Source organism: Brassica rapa, chromosome A08 (genome assembly GCF_000309985.2).
Source record: "Brassica rapa cultivar Chiifu-401-42 chromosome A08, CAAS_Brap_v3.01, whole genome shotgun sequence".
Lineage (NCBI taxonomy): Eukaryota > Viridiplantae > Streptophyta > Magnoliopsida > Brassicales > Brassicaceae > Brassica > Brassica rapa.
In genome coordinates this window covers 17,885,733-17,905,143 of record NC_024802.2, presented here as the reverse complement: position 1 = coordinate 17,905,143, position 19,411 = coordinate 17,885,733, and the positions used below count along the sequence as shown (strand labels likewise).

The following is a 19,411-nucleotide window of genomic DNA, read 5'->3' as shown; positions in this document are numbered from 1 at the left end:
TCCTGCTCCGTTCCCGTCTCGTTAGTCTGAGTCTGCTTCGTCGTCTTCCGTTGCTTTGACTTCATCTCTCGCTTCAATCGAGCTCCCGTCCTTGTATGTTGCTTAGTGTTTAGATTTAATTTTTGCAATTCCAATACTAGTCTTTTTGTATTCTCCGTCAAAAATCAAAAATTTTGATACAATAAATTTAATATCTTACTCAAAAAAAGAAAAAGCAGATTTCGACTCAGGTGACACTCACTAATTATGAAGTGATCTCTCCATCTTTTTGATATCTCTTTAGATGGTCCGCGAGGGTGCTTGTGAACAGCAACGAGGCTTCTATCACGGACGCAAGGTATGTGGGTCTACTTTGTCTCTTTCATCTATATCAGTGGAATATTTGAGAGATTGGAGGATTAATAATATAACGATGGTTTTGCAGAAAGTAGGACTCCCAAGCCAATTTGCAAGATTTTCAAGAGTTAGTGCTTCACTTTGGTCTTAAAAGTGATTTAGCTTTTGATAATTGCTGATTATGCTCTCAGTAAGTTTAGGAAGGCAAGATTATTGCCTACATAAATGGAGACATTGCAATCATTTAACTAGAAGAAAAAAAGCATTCTTCCTAAACTCTTGGAGGAATATGGTTGAGTAAATGTGATTTTTATGGTTGGGAACAGGGAGAGAGCTTTTGGGCTTCTTGGACACTTGTAGGCTGGGAACTTACTCTGTCTCATCCTGAGGGTTTGAAGATTTGTTGGATGATCCTATTAAAACCAATCATAGCTCTTCAATTTATAGACATAACAATGCAAGTAGAAGCTCCTTTTACATTCTACCCTTCAAAGTAACACACAACACTCAAATTCCAAGAACATACACATCCTTCCTACAAGGTTCACATCTTTACAAAAAACAAAACAAATCTTTCCGCTTTTTTTGGCATTTTCGCCGATTAAATAAAGCCATTCTTAGTGCTAAACTTTTTGCCAAAACCTATTATCATCATATACATACATAAGCTCAACACATCATATGGTAAAACATCAAAACTCTTCAGGAAGAGGATGACCATCCAAGAACGCTTTGAACAGCACAAGTGATCTCTCAGGCTGTGAGAATGGGACCTCATGTGCAGCTCCTCGCACCGTTGCAAATGACAATACATTTCCATAGACTTGCGTCCACCCACCCACCTGAAACAACAAAACACAATCTGTTAGTTTTGTTCTTTTCTTTTACCATTAGAGAGTGATGTTTGTTTTTACCTGTTGTCCTGCAAACCAGACTCTATAAGGCACACTTGTTCTCAGTCCCAACCGTTTGGCTAATCTGCTCACTAAGGTTCTACTTCCTGTCAACGGAATCACAGAATCTTGATCTCCACTGTTCTTGCAAGAAAAAAACACCCACCGTTAATTCATCAAAGCAAGTTAAAAAAAAGGTTTAACAGAGACAGACATTGATATCTATTACCTGTAGACAAGAACTGGAACTCCAGCTTCCACAAGGCTCCCTACGATATTAATCGTAGGTTTTTCCACATCAAGCATTTGGTAATCAAGCACACTGTAAACCAAAACATCAGTTCCTTGATGAATAAGCAAACTGTTAGAGAAGAAAGTGACAACTACTTACTTGCTGCAAACTGTCCATTCACGTACTCCAACGAGCCGAGCGTGAAGCGCTTCCTGCACATCTCTTCGGTTTAGATAATTAACGGTCTCATCTTCCACACAGACATCAACCGATTCTCCCACTTGCTGTCCATTCCAAATAATTAACAAAGTTCATAAACACATCCACATAGCAAATAACAAAGCTCTAACATATATGTTTCGTGTGACTCACGTTAGGGCTTACGACTTTGGATTGAGATAACACAGAGGAAATGCAGACGTCGAGTGTCACGTCATATTTATCCACAAACCTACTCGTCTCAGTGTTAACTTGGCTCATCACTTTAGAGCAGATACTAGACATGGACCCTCTGTAGTACTCACTCACATAGCGTGAGTAGTTACAGTAAGAAGTGAAGAGTTTGAATGTTGAATCCGATATCAAGCCGTGAGACCAGAAGTACTCAGCTCGTGAGTTGAAGTCAGTTGAAAACTCAAGAACAGGATTGCCAATCTACAAAAAAAAAAAGGAATAAAGACAGAATCATATAGACCATAAAAATCATTGAAGAGATAATGTTTGTAGACTTACAGCAATTCCTCTGAGATTAAACAAATGGTGTTTCTTGTTGTACTGAATCATTAGATCAGCTAACTGGGGAACATAATGGCCTACATTTGCACCAAAACATTAGCCACAAGTACTATGATTGAAAGAAAAGGAAAAAAAAAATAAAGTTATTACCAGCATAGCTTTCACCAGTGATGAAGAGACTTCTGTTGAGATAGTGAGGGAACTTGAGGAACCATCTTTCCAAGAACACAAGGTTGTCTCTTGCTGAAGTGGATAAAGAAAAAAAAGACAAAAGAGAGAAAGTATGTTTGAGATGTGAACAAAACATAAAGAGACAAGAAGAAGAGAATAATAATCTTTCAGATGTGATCTTGAAAAAAGGTTGAATTCTTTTGTTCTTTTTGTCAGTTTTGACACAGAACAAGAAACAAAAGCTGATAAAATAGTTTTAGAAAAATATAAATAATATTTGCTTTTCCTGTAAAAAGGAGAATAAACAGAGAAATGGCATTCACAGATCACTGCATCATCATCATCATCATCATAAAATTTCTATTTTTTTTCAAAAAAAAACTAATCTGTAAATTATTTTGTAAAGAACCCTTTTGTGTAAAAGATGTCCTTTTGTTGTTGCTGAATTTAGAAAAAGGAAAAAGATACAAAAGTATGTGTTTCTTTAAGTCTAAATCAATAGATTCAGCACAGTTTCTCTGAAGGATTTTGGCTTACAGTGTAATAAAAATCATATCTTTTTAAAAACAAGAATTGGAAAAGAAGAAACTTTAATTTTAAATCAAGAAAAATAAAGAAAAGGTTTATGAGAGATTAACCAGTGATCTTATCATCCACACTCTCGTACGATCTCTGAGTTGAATAAGAGAATCCAACTCCAACAGGTGTCTCTAGATACAACATATTAGCCTCTGCAAACCACCAAAACAAAAAACAAAATTCAAGAACTAATCAAAACTTCAAATGTGGAATCAAGAAGCTTAGTTTAATTTTAATTACCTTGGTTCCAGCTATGTTGGTTCTTGACCAAAACTGATCCTTTTGGTCTAAATGGTCCGTTCTCTGAGAATGCACCAACGCCCAAAGATGAACATCCAGGTCCTGCATTCAACCTCAATTCACACATTTATTATCTGGTTTTGTTTTATTTTATAAAATATAAATGAAAAACGAACCTCCATTGAGCCAGAGGACGAGAGGCTTGGAGGTAGGATTGGTTTCAGCTTCGGCGAAGTAGTAAAACAGAGCTCTCTGTTTCTTTTCGTCGAGGGTGACATAACCTGAGTATTGCTGGAATCCGACCCGGGGTTGACCGGGTAAACGGGTGATCAGATCGGAGTGGGAGAGAACAGTGGAGGAGCTCAGGAAGAAGATTAAGGCAAAGGAGAATGTGAGGCATTGGAGAGAAGGAGGAGGAGACATGATAATGTCAGTTCTTCTTCTTCTTTGTTGTGTTTGGTAATGCCGAGAAGAAAAAGAAGAGGAGACAAGTGATGACTTTGGGTCTTTGTTTACCCACTTGCTTTGCTTCTTTGCATTTATATCTAGATTCACATGTTTCTTTCTTGTTTTATGATTTATCTTTTAATCTGATTCATAATTTTATAATTTAGCATCTAAGTATTTTACTCTTTTAATTTATTGACTTGGTGGGAAATTGTACTGATGGTCTGGAGCCAATAAGTATAAAATAGAGGAATTCGACATTTACTATAATAAATATTATTTTCTCTGTTTCAATATATATGTTGGTTCAAAAAACAATATTTCATAATATACGTTATTTTAAAGTTCACTACAAAAATTTAGTTAAATAATATTTAAATTAAAATTAAAAGTAAAATTTGAAATATAATTTGTCATTGATTTTTGAGAAAAAGACTAGGATAGCACCAAAGCAAGTTTTTGTTCTCAAAGTAGCACTCAAGGCTTAAAGTCACAAAAATAGGTTTCATTAAAGAGGTAAATATACACTTATACCCCTTGGATTAATTAATCTAAACTTTAGGGTTTAGAGTTAAGGGGTGGGGTTTTGGAATTAGGGTTTAAAATTTTATAAAAAATAAATACTAAAATAAAATAAAAATTTTAAAAACAGTTTCAAAAAGTATTTTTAAATTATAAAAAGAAAATTTGAAAAAAAATAAAAAAAATTTCAAAATTTTTTTTCAAAAAAATAATTATAAAAATTTTGAATCTGAAAACATATAATCTGAAACTATAAAAAAAAATATTTTTTTCATTTTTTTATTTTTTTTATTTATTATTTATTATTTATTTGTTTATTTAATTTTAAACCAAGGATATTAGAGATATTTTATTCTTTAATAAATGTCATTTTTGTGACTTTCTCTTTCTAGTGTCATTTTTGAGACATAAACTTCAAAAGGTGCTATTATTGACAATTGCCCTTGATTTTTTTCTTTAATTAAAAAAATATTAATTTTAATATTTATGTTTTTAACTAAAACAACTTATTTATTTAAACATATGAAGTTATGGTGTGAAAGTCTATAATATATTGTTCAAAAGAAGAAAATAGATGAATAGAAGGAGAACATGTGTGGGTTACTGCATGCGACTTGAAGGTAAGGATCTGACTGGTTCAAACTCAGCGGTTACGGGAGTTTGTGGATGCGAATGGTTGCGGTTTCTATCGGTTTTAAAAGATTTGTACGACTGGTACTGCAGTTAAAAATTGGTGCGTTTGCGGGTGACTTATGACCGGTTAACTATCAAATGCGGTAACAATCAAATAATAAATTAACAATATTTACATTTAATATAATTATAAAAATATCAAAAATCATAAAATTATAATAAATATAAAATTTATATTTAGAAAGTTATAATTTTAATTTTTTTAAATTTATTGAAATTGTTTTTATTATAAAATTTTATAATATTAATTAAAATATAATAGATATATTTTCTTAATTTCAATTTTAAAATTTTCATTAAATATTTTTATTTTTGTATATATATTGTTTAAAAAAAAGAAAAAAATTTTACCCTCCCGCAACCGCAAACTCTAGCTGGAGCCAACTTTTGAATTTATAAGATTCGAAGCGGTTTGAAGCGGTTTGAAGCGATTTGAGTGATTGTTGCAAACCGCCGACAACCGCTACCAACCGTAAAAGCTGCGTTTGCGGGTGGTAGCGGAAAAACCGGTCACCCTCTAAATCGATATGGGGTTCACTAGCGACTAATCGTTGACAAAAAAAATTAGTGACTAATCAGCTGACTAACTAATAACAATTCAAACTTGTTAATATTTTTGCAAGCAAATGTAGTTACCGTGGCTGGACTTTACACAACCAACTACCCCTACAAAGTCAGTCTCTTTTTCCTTTTACGTTAATTGTTTTTTATATCAACTAAATTTAATTTATATATTTCATTTAGCATCTACAGTAGCTCACAGTTACTAAATTCTAATTAACAACGTCTTTAGAGCATTAGTATTGACGGATATCTTGAACATTTCTTCGCGAAAAAGTAATACTTGAAGTTTTAGGATGAAACACAACTATTAAGAAACTTGTCTTTTATCTATAAAAATATTATTAAAATATAAATTAAAAATTATTTAACCAATCACAAAACAGACTACAAAATATGATTAGTTACACAGTTTTTGATAAAGTTAAAAAGTACATTGAATTATGAAAATATCATCTATTTTGAAACATCAAAAACTCTCTAAAACATCATCTATTTTGAAACGGAAGGAATAGAAAAATTATCAAAAATTCACCTCTAAATATTATAACAAACAAAACTATGTTCTAACTCATCTCTATTTCTTTTAAACAAAAATTGCTATTTTCTAAATATATAAGCAAAACGGTATTCCTTTATTATAGAGTTTAACTTCTTCTTTTTAAAAAAAAAAAAAGATGATCTTTCACTTTTAAAATGTGTACAGTGTACTTATAACTAAAATAAAGTTTGCTATAATTTATTTTATATGTAAGAGTTTCCTTAGTTCATTGGTTTTATTAAGTGTTTGTTAATACTTTTAAATTAGGAGATCTGTGTTTTGAATGAAAAAATCTAAATTATGCATAAAATCGAAGAAATGATATCCAAAAAATCTTCAATATGGTGTAATTAAGATATATTTGTTAGACATGAATTTCATAAGACGGTTTAAGATGGTGTAATTATAAGTAAATTTTCATGAGGCATATAGAATTATCCGTTGTAAAATTGTCTTTGTATTGTTTTTCATAGTTTGCAAATGATCTAACTAACCATAGTTAAAAGAAAATTATATATAGTGAAAATAATAATTTTTATTTTTTATTCTATATTTTGAGAAGAACTATTTTACAAAAGTATATTAAAGTAAACTTAATTTCTATTATATAATTTTTTATGTAAAAAGTAGCAAAAATACATGTATGATGAGCATTTCTAATATATAATTCTATTTTCCTCCAAAAAAATAACTATATAATGAAATGTGGTTTTGTTCTAATCCTATTCCATTTTGAAAAAAAATAGAGTAAAAATTAAACAAAAATACATCACTATATTTATATAGAGTAAACTCATTTTATATTATTATATAATAAAAATAATATGAAATTTGAATATTTATTACTTTAAATTCTATTTTGAAATAAAAAATGTAATGGAGCTGGAGATGTAATGCACCAATCACCATCAAACAAGAGAACACACGGTCAGAACGTCTTTCATCAATCTAATAGTTTAGCTAAAATTTTAGTACGATAACAAAATTGCTAAAAGTCTGAAAGTAACATTATGAAGTTTGAAATAGAGATATTGTGTTTATATCAATGATTACTATCAATATATACTATACTTAACAAATATCTACTATTTTACCAAAAAAATAATATATATACACTATACACTTAAAACATACAGCAGATAAGCTTGCTTATCAAACGTTGTCTGTAAATTGTATATGTTCGTTTGGCATTTGTGTTTACTAGTTTCATAGTGTAATTAACAAATCGCGAAATAAAAAGCCATTTATAGATATTGTATCTATGCGTATGGCATTTATGTCCACTATTTTACAACGTAATTAAGAAAATCATAAGAAGTCTAAAATACTCAGACAATAGTTAGCTGTAATATAGGAGAAAAAACAGATAGACCTAAAGAGAATTATATGTCTACTTTTTTGAATGAAATTATGTCTATTTAACTGATAAATAGAATAAAACAATAGTAGATTGAGAACATGAGTGTGGCCCAGTTATAATTTAAATGTTAGCTAGGCATGGTCGATAAACAAGCAAAAGGCCAAAATTTTGAGAACTACAACGACAAGAGTGGTATGGTATGCGTGTAAAGGAGCTTTTAACAATGAGACTCGCAGAAACCACTGAATGCAATTATGCCTTTTACCGATTTTATTACTTTTAAGGGTTACCTTTTCAGCATTTTTTTTTTTGAATTACACTCGTATTGATATTGTTTTTTGAAAGAACTTGCTATGATTTTATTCTGCCTCCTATTACTCTGAAATTTAAATGTGAACTTGCTTTGGACATATCAGGACATATAATAAAATATATCAAATTTGTACATAAACAGTTTTTTGCTTTCTGGCAGAAAACTGTGAATATTGGATTTATATGATTTACGAAGTTATTTCGGTGAGTACATTCAATTCATCGAAACGTGTTTAATTTGACAAAACAACCAAAATATTTTCTGTTAATATAATATTTTAACCCGAGACGACACATACCAAACATTTCTCTATGATCACGTAAATTTATTTGAAATAAGATATTTGAGTCAAGAGGATTTGCGTATTGCTAATCCGAATGCGTGTTTCATAGTACATTTAGATCAATTTTGAATAGTTCGTAAGAGATACTTTGGTACTAATTTCCATTCGTAAAGTGTTATGTTAGCCACTAATTGTATATTCTCTGTACTGAATACACTTTCAATTTGTCAAAATCGCGTCTGCTAATTCTAGATTAAAAATATCCTGAAACGTTATCAAAGACTAAGCGATAATCAAACTGGATAAACGGATACAAACAAAAAGGCATTGTTTACACCCAATTTGATGATTCACGCCAAGCTTTTTCCATCTTTTCCAAGGCCAAATCATTTCTCCTTTTAAATGTTCATTTTATAAAATCAATTTATTTTCATTCCACTACGCACCATTTTAAACGAAAAGAGATTTATCCCTTTTTCGACGTGTTTATAAATATTACCTTAACACTTAAAAATTGGTAAGTTTTATGAATTCTATTTTTGTTTTTTTGGGGAATGTGTATGGAATGATGTATAAAATGCTTTTGGGGAGCTTGAGTGTAAGCCAAGTCTTTTAAACCTTTTTGTTATTCTTCTTAAGCTTTTGATGTATTTTGTACCTAATTATAATTTGTAGAAAAGCTACATAACTTTCTGAAAAAAAAAGATAAGAAAAACATAAAATAAACAGTGCAATATTTTTTTTGACGTCACATATATATTCTTTTTGTAGGCATTCAAATATAAACTCCAAAGTCCATATCAGACGATGTAACTCATCGAGCCACATGTATATTAGTTGATTAATACCAATGGCTACGAGGCTACGTCTTTCAATTGTTTTTTCCAAGTTAATAACGAATCTTTTTATGACAAAAACGCACCAAATGGAAAAAGTAGCAAACGTATTCTTAACTTTTTTAAGAAATATATGATTTAACAGGGATCATACCATTCATACATTTGAATCGAGTACCATGTCAAATACCTTTTTGAATAATGTTCAAAGCTTTCTAGGATGGTTTGTCAAACGAGATATGATTGCTCATTGACACATAAGACTTATACGAACGTAGCCATCACGGAGAGAGATAGAGATATGACATTGGTGACGATGATGATGATAATGGGGCCAAGGTAACAATGTTCCCCACTCGAAATTGTCGCCGAAAATTAATCCTACCATTCCTCTTTATCAAGTCACCGTATCATTATCAAAATTCATATAAATTCATATGAGCACTTCCTTTCTTCGTTTGCGTGTTTGGTTTATAGTTGTTACTGCAGCATCTTTTTTACAAACTATTAAACTTGTATATTTTCATATGTACGCGGTAAAAGATTGTTTGCTCATAATTGATATGTACGCGAGATCATCCGCATCTAGTGGCGTGGGGATTGAAAACCTTTTTCATGGCGTAAATACTCGGGAGAAAAGTACAAATAATCATAGTGTGGTGGAATTTGAGTTTCAACCGTTGAATACTTCTTTTGTATTTAACGTAAATCATTTATGATGGATGGGAAACATATGAAGCATTTTAAGAACATTTTATTGTGTTAAAACATCTTGAGTTACTTTGTCCAAAAATACTATATTTTGTATAAAGCCTTGGTAAATTAATAACAAACAAAACATACATATTTCTTAGGAACGGAAAACAGAACTTGATCGCAATGATCACATACATATGGAAATTTGGATTGTGGGAATATTTATATATATATAAATCAATTTGTTGGAACTGAAAATATAGGGAAAAATTAAGAAAAGGGGAATAGACAGACTCCATTTGGTCTGAAACTGAAATACAACTTTTACCTTTATGGGTTGGCTAAAGGAGTGGGAATGGCCCATCCCCACCCTCTCACGTCTTGTCTCTTATATCCTTCTTTTCTCATTATCCTCTTTTATTTACTGTTTTCATAATAATTACAGACAGAAACACTAACTAGAAGTCTACAAACCAAGCATTTCTTTGTGTCTTATTCTCTTTATTTGTTGTCTTAATGTCTTTTGGCTTGGGTTCACTTTAGTTTACTTAGAGTTCATTCAAAACTTTTTGACTCTTTATCGTAATTTGTATGTTAAACATGTAGCATGAGTTATGAGCCATTTTTATATGATTAATAAATAATACACTCCAAGCAGTTTAGGCGTGTTTTTTTTTTTTTTTTTTTTTTTTTTTTTTTGATGAAATTTTCAATTTATTGATCAATCAGAAAATGCCATTTACAAAGAATAGGCTAGCTATAAATTGGAACTTAAAACTATAAAAGAAAAAAACTTTATACTAGCTAAATTTGTAAAATTCTAATCAAAGACTTCAAACCATCTCCTAAGAATTCTATTGAACTTGTGACCCGCCTTGTAACCAAGAGAGCTAATTCGATTCTTGATTCCTCTGTTAATTGTTTTGATCATTTGATCAGTTCCCTGATGACCTTGTTGGTGCCTTCGTGTATTCCGTTCTCGCCAAATATGGTACACGACAGCCTGGAACACTAGACGAATGAGAATCATATCCATCTCATTGGACGTGCCTGCTTGAATATACTTTAGCATATCATGCCAGTCTGGGTTTATCCTCCTTCCAACCAATCTGCTAGCGAGACGATCCCATACTGTATAAGAGTATGGACATGCGAAAAACAAATGATCTAGTGTCTCATCTCTTTCACCACATAACACACAGCCCTGGTGGATTCCCCACTTTCTCATTCTGTCCCCTGTAGATAGCCTGTTCTGAATCGCAAGCCAGACTAGGAATGCATGCCTAGGGATCCCTTGTGTGAACCAAACACTTCTACTCCAAACTACTTCATCTCGCTTGCTCCGTATCTGCTCCCATGTTTTCGCTGCATTGAAGCTGTCTTGATAAACCCCTTCTTCATATCTCCAAAGGAACATATCAGGTCCCTGTGAAACATTAGGAACTGGTTCGATCTGGACTCTATGATGCAGCTCATGATAATGTCGACTCCGTTGGCCCCTTATCTTCCACTGGCCCTCGGAGACAGCATCACTCACTCTAGCGTTACGTGGAACCCCAAGATAACGCGTACCGGTTGCTCCTGTAATATTAATGAGCTTCCCCATACGTAGCCAGTCGTCGTGCCAGAAAGTTAGATAGGAATGAGTACATAGCGGGTTCAGAACTATTTCTAACCCTTAACCATATCAATAGCCAAGATGCCATGGACCATTTATAACTCTCATATACTTTTAAGACATATATTAAAGAAGCGACTGGTTCTGTTTTTAAGATATTTACCTTCGTATATTGGTGAATCTGCACATATAGTATAAATGTATATGATAGTGGAAAGTTAGATGAAAGAAGAGAAGGGTAGAGGGTTAGGTCAAAAGGAAAGGCTGTGAATTTTATAAGAACATTCAATAAGACTATAACGGTAACAAGTGTGCGTGTATGCCTTTTGCAAGGTTTGCGTTGGAGACAAAATTAAATTATTTGTTATAGTGGGACTTGTTAAACACTTACACCAAATAGAGAACATGTTTCTATACCTACCACTCCCTCTTTTCCTCTCGTCTAAAATTTCTCACATTTTGTCTTTAGTTTTTCCTTGTTTTTTGGCTTTTACTTAGCTACCGTCCTTTTCAATTTCAGATTTTTTTTTTTGCTAATATCATAACCAACATAAAGATAAAATCAGTTATATACTTTATTTCTCACTACTATTTTTTATGTGTCACGACTCACGATATATAATGTCTAAGGTTTCTGCACATAATTTTTTCTAGATTAAATCATCATTTGCTACTTATATCATCACTATTCAGCAAATAATAAAATAGTATCTTTATATATAAAATACAGTTTATTCTCTCCTTAGAGAGACACCTCAGCAGACATGTCACAAATTCACTCATTTTCAGGATGACACATGTCCCCTTCGGATGAAACTCACTGTTTCATTAAGTGATGTGTTCCGGCATGATTTGGGCCTATTTAATTACACGTACATTTTGACGTGTTTTTGGGCTTGGAAATCAGGTGTGTTCCGTTTCCCTGTGTACAAAGCTCGATAGCCCAATAGAGTAAACCCTAATTGTGTTCTACGTGAAGAAATGGAATGTTAGTGTTTTGTCTCTCATTTTTTTCCGTCTCTCTTCTTTGTTCTGTGGAGACTGCTGAACTTCATCCCTAAATCTGAAACGGTCCGAGTTATGTGTTCTTCATGTTTAATCTCTATTAATTCAATAAACCACGATGAGGCTTTGAATGTGTGCTTAGATTCGTTGAGTAATTGTATCTGCGAGTATAAATAGGTTAGTACTCCTCCTCTCGAAATCATCGTCTCTTCGTCTCTCTTTCATTTTCTCCATTTAGATATCGTTTCAAATCTGTTTGTTGATTATGATTTTGTTTTTTTTTTGTTTTCAGGTGATACTCATGCCAGCCACCGTCTCACCGCGTACATGCATCTTTTGAAAGCGAGTTCAATATACTCCTTGAGCGGATTTGATATGACTCGGTTCAGTCAGAATTTCAGACATGTTCATCATGTAAGCATAATCATTCTCATTCTGTGATTTGAGATCTCTTTGCATTGATCAATAACAGTATTTAGTAACCGACAAATCTAAAATTATCCTATTTCTGTAACACATGATAGTTGTGTAGATTTGTAGAACTGAAAAACTCTTTCTGTGTCAATTGAAATGATCTTTGGGTTGATTTTTGTATGGTAGCAGAGTTGTGGAGTCATGAAGTATCACTTTTCAGGAACGTTCATTCTTCCCACTTTTGATATGGTAGAACAAAAATATGTGACAGCTGAGGGTACTGAATGATAGTTTTCCTTGAAAGCAAAATTCTCAAACCCCCAAAAGCTGGAGCCAAAGCTTCTAAAGAAGCAATAGAAATGTGGACAGAAGTTTCTCTAGGTAAATACTATATAAATGTTTCTCTATAATTGAAATTTGGTTTCAGTTGATATAGATCTGCACTTATATCGTCTGATCTGCAGTTTAATTGTGGCCGCAAAAGACCAAGACCCATGGAATTTAGTTATATTATTGCAACTGCTATCCTACTCTACTCTCTTTGCAATATATGATCAATAATAAAAGGTATGTGTCATAAGAAGAAAGCTTTTCAGTATGTTTTGGTTGTAGTTTTGCATAAGAACATAATCTCATGATGATGAAACTTTCACAGCCTCTGGCGACATGTATGCAGAACCTTCAGCAAGGAAACCTGGCCATCAATCTGCAAATAACTGCACCGTCCGTGGCTACAGGAATATCAGGTATTTTTGTCCCAATAGATAAATGGTGGAGAGGTGTTGTTGTTAAAAACTGGAATATGCCTAAAATGCAGTTGCTTCCATCAACAACTCACCCTCACATGCACATGAGCTATTTTGGAAGCTACGTTATTAGCGGCATCACAATCTCTACGACTTGATTCTTTTCTCTAGACGTGATTCTTATCTCCATACCTCATTCTTCTCTTATCATTTTCAATAACTGAGGTTTGTTGTTTGATCTTTGTTTCAAAAGGTATTTGTATTTGTTTACTGTTGAGAAATACGTTACACATTCATGTTTATATCAAGCTGGCAGATTCTTCCGTCAACATTCGCTTTACCATCCTAAGTAAGTTCGTTGAAATAACGGCGGTCATAGCTCAAATACTGACTAAATATAAATGTTTGGTTTTTCTCACTTGGCCAAACTTCTCGGTAACAATATCATTAACAAACAGAACAATAACAACATCATTACCTTGGTTATTGGTGAGAAAAGATTCTGTAGTTTTTGATGTGTACATGGTCATCACCTTAATTTCAAATTACTTCTAAGAAGAAAAAAATACATGTTGGGTTTAACCAGTAATAACCAATATTTTAATAATACATTATGCTTTGCTAGCTCCTACTTTATAATTCTACGGAGCTAATACCAAAAAAAAAAGAAGAACCTTTGACCCTAAAGACAACTGAATTATACACACCAAAATACACTAGAAACATGCTTAGACCTCAACAAGCCCTCGGCCCAAAACTATAAGATTTGCCACTTAGTTACTAATTCAAGTAAATAAAACAGAACCACCTTCTGTGCTTCCACATTTACGAAATCAGTAAATACAACCTAAAAACATAAAAAATAATAATAATAGTTCGTAACTTTGGACATGGTAAAAATAGGCAAACACCATCATAACTAAAAACCATAGTTCAACATTCTGGGCAACGCAATTTCATGGTCTTATTTCCAAAGATCATTACTAGATGGTTCATAGGAATTCTTTCAAGTCTTATTTCTCTACTCAAACACAGATTTATTTGTGTAAATATTTTTTAAAACTTGAATCTTCTTGAAACAAATTTAGTATTATTTATTTAAACTTTATATTTTTATTATGTCAAATTGAAATAGAAATAATATATATACATATATATATATAATGTATATATATATTGTTTCTGATTTATTTTTGCTAATTTGTATTTTCTATAGAAAATAATGAAGGTTACTATCATTTAGACCAAAAATAATAACAATATAATATCAATTTTTTTATTTGTTTGTTTATAATATTGTTTTAATCTATAATAGTTTTAAATTTTTTATAAAATTAATAAATTCATATAAAATAATTTTTTATTATAACTTTCCGCCCGTAGGGCGGGCCAACCCTAGTGTATAATATAATACAAAGCTAAGTAACGTTACATTGTGAAAACATCACATCATTTACTTAGTCTAAAAGTTTCTCCTAAAACATCACTTTATGATATGTAGAGAGTATAATATTCTATGACATGCCATTTCTCCAAATTAAAACCAACAACATATGTTCCAATCTTCTTCTCTAGCATTTTTTTTATGGTTCTCTAGCTGTTTCTCTCCTCTAGCTCCAATGTGTGTTGGTTTGTATAGTTTAGTTAGATGAACGATGGAGCTAAGTATTGATTTGGGGCAAGCTTCCAAAGAACAAAGTGACAAACGATAAAGGACATAAACATACACTTCATACTAGTATATACTGAATCTCTCCAGTATGGCCTTTGGAGGGTTGTTAGCAAAAAGGAAATAATACATTTTGGCCAGTTTCCACTTTCCAGCCAAGGCAAGAACACCCTTTTGGACTCTTCTGCTATATTTTCCGAGGTTTTAATACCAATAACGGTCATGGTTAGTTTTCCTTTATCATTATTATATTTTGATTCAATTTGGAGGTTAATCAAGCCATTAAAACAAACTTAGACTCTTGTCATTGTTTATATTGCAAACACTTCTGGTTCATTTTAGTACACTTCACAAAAGGAGAGACCATCATGAATGTTATAGTAAAACAAACAAACAAAAAAAATCCATTTTGTGATGTCGCAAGGGTTTTTGATCATAATCAAGGAGCAAAGAGATGGTGTATCATGATTCAATGAATCCATATTACCACAGTTTTGCAAACATTAAATGATCATTTTTCCACATTGTCCAGTACCTGTAACAAGTAACAACACAATCAATTAACTTAAATATCTAAAGGAAGAGAGGTTACATGGGGATTAAGTGTTTATTACCTTGGGGTAGAGGATATCGTAATGGCCTGGACGATAGAGCAAGGTTATAAAGGGAGCAGCAGCAGAAGCTTCTTCTTTCTCATTAGTAGTGCCAACGGGAACAAAGTCGTGATGGTTCACAGTGACACCACCTCCAGTATCACATGAGCTACGGTCAAGATACACAACCCTGATTGCAACACCAAGCGCGTCCGACAAAGCAGTTATGTGAATGTGGTCACTCTCTTCCCCCATCGGTTCAACTGATGTCTTGCAAAACTATGATAAAACAGTGTAAGAACTTTGCATATCGCCAAGTGGCTTGAATACAGAGCAAGATAAGTTAATGCACAAACCTGATCCACAGTGGTATTAGATAATCCTGTTATAAAAGGCTCGAAGAACTCAGCACGCGTTTTTATTTCACCAGCAGTAACAAACCTGAAGAACATGACAACTGAGAGACACAAGAATTTGTCAAAACCACATTCCTTTGAATATGAATTGTCAAAGAAATTCAGGAGCAGCTTACTGTAGTCGGAGACAGACTGATCTCTACTTCTGTTAACCAGCTCATCATAGCTGGAAGATAAAAAAAAAAGATATTGGCACAAGTAGTGAGGCAATATGAAAAAAAAAAAACGGTACTTTACCTTATAGACTCTTCGCCTCCTTGGAGAATGTCATCAAGTTGCTCAAGGAACAACTGTATCATTAAGAGAGAGAAAAATTGAAATTTAGCATCTTCTAGATGATCGTATCAGATAGCAGAAACAAAAGAAGACAAAGCTTACCGCAAAGAAATCCTCAAATGTGAAATCTGTGTAGCCTAAGCTCTGCAGATTCTTTCTGCATTTTTCAACATTGACCTTGATACGGTCGACTTCAGCACCATCCTGAGATTCCAAAACATGCTCCTAAAAGTAAATCACAAACACAAAACATTAGCCAAACTTACAAGGCAACAAGACATAGTATAAGACATTGTGAGAACATACAAGGTAAGAGAACATAAAACTACGGAAGAAGCAGTTTCCATCTCCTCTTGTTCGCCTGATTGCAACATACTGACTGTCCAGTACCTACAAGTAAATGAAAACAACGACAACTTAAAAAAAAGACTGAAAGCATCGAAACAAAAGAAAGAAAAGAAAGGCAAACCTTTATCTTCTCAAGCAAAATGGGACTCCCTGCTTGGTACTCTGCTGATAAACTAGACATAGGCTCCTGCATAAGTTTAAACCAAACATCTATGAGAAAAATGAACAAGCAACTCATAGGGAGTGTCATTCACAGAGCAAGATGACTCATTCAAGTACATTATTCCATGGAACAAAATAAAAATAGTTTCATTCATTTTAAGTACTGACTGACCTTATCACCAACATAAGGAACCTTAGCAGCTTCATCATCTTGAAAAGATGGTTCCTCCACTGAACAGCATCCCCATTGTTCAGCCGACATGGAAGCAGCCAGCTCCGCATCATCCTTCACCGTATCATTCTGATTCTGCATCCTCTCACTACACCACACAGCACAATATATAACTAAACTCTTATGTACAGTGAAAAGGGTTTTCTTGCAATCAACTGATACTCAATAAAGATCATTCCTTTAAAGAAAACTGTTCGTCAAGAATCCACAAATCTGACGTAAGATGAACTCCGAATCCAGAAAAGCGAAACGGAGATTTGAATCAAATCAATGGCGGATGATAGAGAGAGATGGAAACCCATTTACCTAGAGACGAAGATCGATTCAAAGGAGCAAACTTTGAGTTTCAATCGGTTTGGGGGCACTCTGCAATGTTTTTACAAAGAAAACAAAACTTTTAGGGAAAATAAATTTCTGAAAAAGAGGAAACCAAAAGATTACACCAATTTGATTGGAAGGGCAGAAAAGGTAACAGACGTTTCGCTTTTTTCCAATGTACCAAAAAAACGACGAAGCGTTTATGGGATGTAAAAACGACGTGCATGTGGATTCGCTAATAATGGAACAACATCATGTTAGTGGAATGGGCCGAATATTTGGGCCTTTTGCGAATGTTAGTAAACGACCAAATCGGCATTTGGACTACCTAACCTTAGCTTGCGAAAAAACAATAATCGATTCCGATAATTACATGACTAGGAAATAACCCCCTCCTTACACAGAATAAGATTATTAATTTTATTATTTCTTAAAATGACATTAGTTCTGTTTAATCTGGATGTCGGTCCGATTTTAGGTTAGTTTTTGAGTTTTTAATCTATTAAAATATAACTATCATTCTAAATCAATATTTATTTTATTTATTCGGTTAAAATGGTTGAGGTTTTTCTTTTTTCGATGATAACCAAAAACTATTATTATTTGTTTATTTTATGTCATATGAATTTTAGACAGTCCTGATGTCGAACCAATGGTTTCATATTATAATTTCTAAATGCATGAAAAATCAAATCAAATTTAGATAATAATAAGAAAATAAATTTTTTAAAACAAATCATTTCATTACAATTTGGTCGAAGTGAAAAGAAAACATTAAACAAAAAATTATTCCAACTTCCAAGAGAATTAGAATCCTCACTTGTATTGAATATTTATTTATATAAGTGTTCACGTCAATGTGCACATGCATGTAGGGCTGAAAAATATTTGTAAATTTTGATTTGATTTGTTATCCTTTTCGATTCAAACAGAAAAATGTGGATATCCGTAGCTCTACGAAGCAAAACAAATACTAATGCAATCTCCGTAAAAACGAAGAAAATCACAGATACTAATATTTTTAAAAAAGGATATATGATCTTGTCCGTTATATGCATATATTTAATGAATTAAATATATAAGTTATATAAATATTATATTTTATATAAGTCTTACAATATTTTTATTTACTGAATTTATCAAATTAGTTATTAGTATTCAAAAAAGTAAATTAGTTTTTTTGTAATAAATTTTTATTATTTTTTATTATTTAGATTTTTAATTTATGCTTACGGATCGAATCGGATACCAGTTAAAAATCTAACTTTTTCTGGATATCCGAACCCCAAATATCCAAATGGATACGAATCGAATCGGATAATTGGTTAATCGAATGAAACATATTGGATCACAATACTTCCAAATCCTTGAATATCCGATTTGTGCTCACACTTACATGTATGCGTATGTAAAAATATATAAAATGCTTGATAAATATATAAAGATACCGTTAATTAACATTAAAAGATATTTTTGTTCAAAATAACACATAAAAGATAAAATATTTAAAATAAAAATTATGTACAAAATAAAATAGGCCTATACATTAGTGGATTTTTTGCAAATTGTCTTTTTTATGTAGAACATTTGTATAACCCGTATAATTCTGTATGTGAGTTTATATTAGAAAAACGTAAAATAATATATAGTATGAACACATTTATACAGAGTTTGGTTGAGAAACTTTCTACACGTGATACGTCAGCATATTTAGGGGTGGGCACTTTACCCGATATCCGAAGTGGCACCCGAACCCGATCCGAAAAACCCGAACCGAAATCCGAACTGAAGTAGCAAAATACCCGAACGGGTATTGAATTAGGAGAGATTGGATACCCGAACCCGAATGGATAATATCCGAACCCGAATGGATATCCGAAGATAACCGAACATATGTATAATTAACCTTATATTTCTAGTTTACATCTCTTATTTTATATAAAATAATTATATTAATACTACACATACTTTAAGTTCATATGATATACATACAATTCCGGAAAAAATGATTTGCTACTCACTTAAAAAGTATGTCAAGTTTTTTTATGTCAAAAATTAACAAAAAGTTACATCTAAAATTTTAAAACAATAACTAAATTAATGCATTTTTAGTTTTAAAATGTTATGTCCAAATCTATTAATCATTTAATCTATTAAAAATAAAAAAGAAGTTAAT

The 19,411-nt window shown here is 32.2% G+C and overlaps 2 protein-coding genes and 1 long non-coding RNA gene across 5 annotated transcripts; 1 reads left to right on the top strand and 2 right to left on the bottom strand.

Annotated features, from left to right (window-relative positions):
* Window positions 1-792: 792 nt before the first annotated feature.
* LOC103835355 (serine carboxypeptidase-like 45) lies at window positions 793-4,014 on the bottom strand. Its single transcript, XM_009111509.2, has 10 exons — window positions 3,363-4,014; window positions 3,187-3,288; window positions 3,006-3,098; window positions 2,347-2,439; window positions 2,194-2,273; window positions 1,834-2,115; window positions 1,621-1,745; window positions 1,459-1,551; window positions 1,251-1,368; window positions 793-1,178 (listed from the first exon to the last, which is right to left on the bottom strand). The coding sequence occupies exons 1-10, from the start codon at window positions 3,607-3,609 to the stop codon at window positions 1,029-1,031; spliced, it is 1,383 nt and encodes a 460-aa protein (XP_009109757.1). The 5' UTR covers window positions 3,610-4,014; the 3' UTR covers window positions 793-1,028.
* A 564-nt stretch (window positions 4,015-4,578) lies between these two features.
* On the top strand, window positions 4,579-13,895 carry LOC103835354. 3 transcript variants are annotated; one of them, XR_626657.3, is made up of 6 exons: window positions 4,594-12,238; window positions 12,354-12,475; window positions 12,665-12,856; window positions 12,940-13,042; window positions 13,131-13,221; window positions 13,293-13,895. It is a non-coding gene; the product is annotated as an uncharacterized LOC103835354 (long non-coding RNA). The 3 variants fall into 3 exon arrangements; XR_004450366.1 differs by having other exon boundaries at window positions 4,579-12,238; window positions 12,662-12,856; window positions 13,131-13,895; XR_004450365.1 differs by having other exon boundaries at window positions 4,596-12,238; window positions 13,131-13,895.
* Window positions 13,896-15,166: 1,271 nt separating this feature from the next.
* LOC103835353 (OVARIAN TUMOR DOMAIN-containing deubiquitinating enzyme 1) lies at window positions 15,167-17,413 on the bottom strand. The gene is made up of 10 exons (XM_033277555.1): window positions 17,224-17,413; window positions 16,858-17,005; window positions 16,645-16,710; window positions 16,482-16,565; window positions 16,278-16,400; window positions 16,137-16,189; window positions 16,016-16,065; window positions 15,840-15,940; window positions 15,505-15,762; window positions 15,167-15,425 (listed from the first exon to the last, which is right to left on the bottom strand). Exons 2-10 carry the CDS (start codon window positions 16,996-16,998, stop codon window positions 15,402-15,404), a joined length of 900 nt encoding a protein of 299 aa, XP_033133446.1. The 5' UTR covers window positions 16,999-17,005; window positions 17,224-17,413; the 3' UTR covers window positions 15,167-15,401.
* Window positions 17,414-19,411: the final 1,998 nt, after the last annotated feature.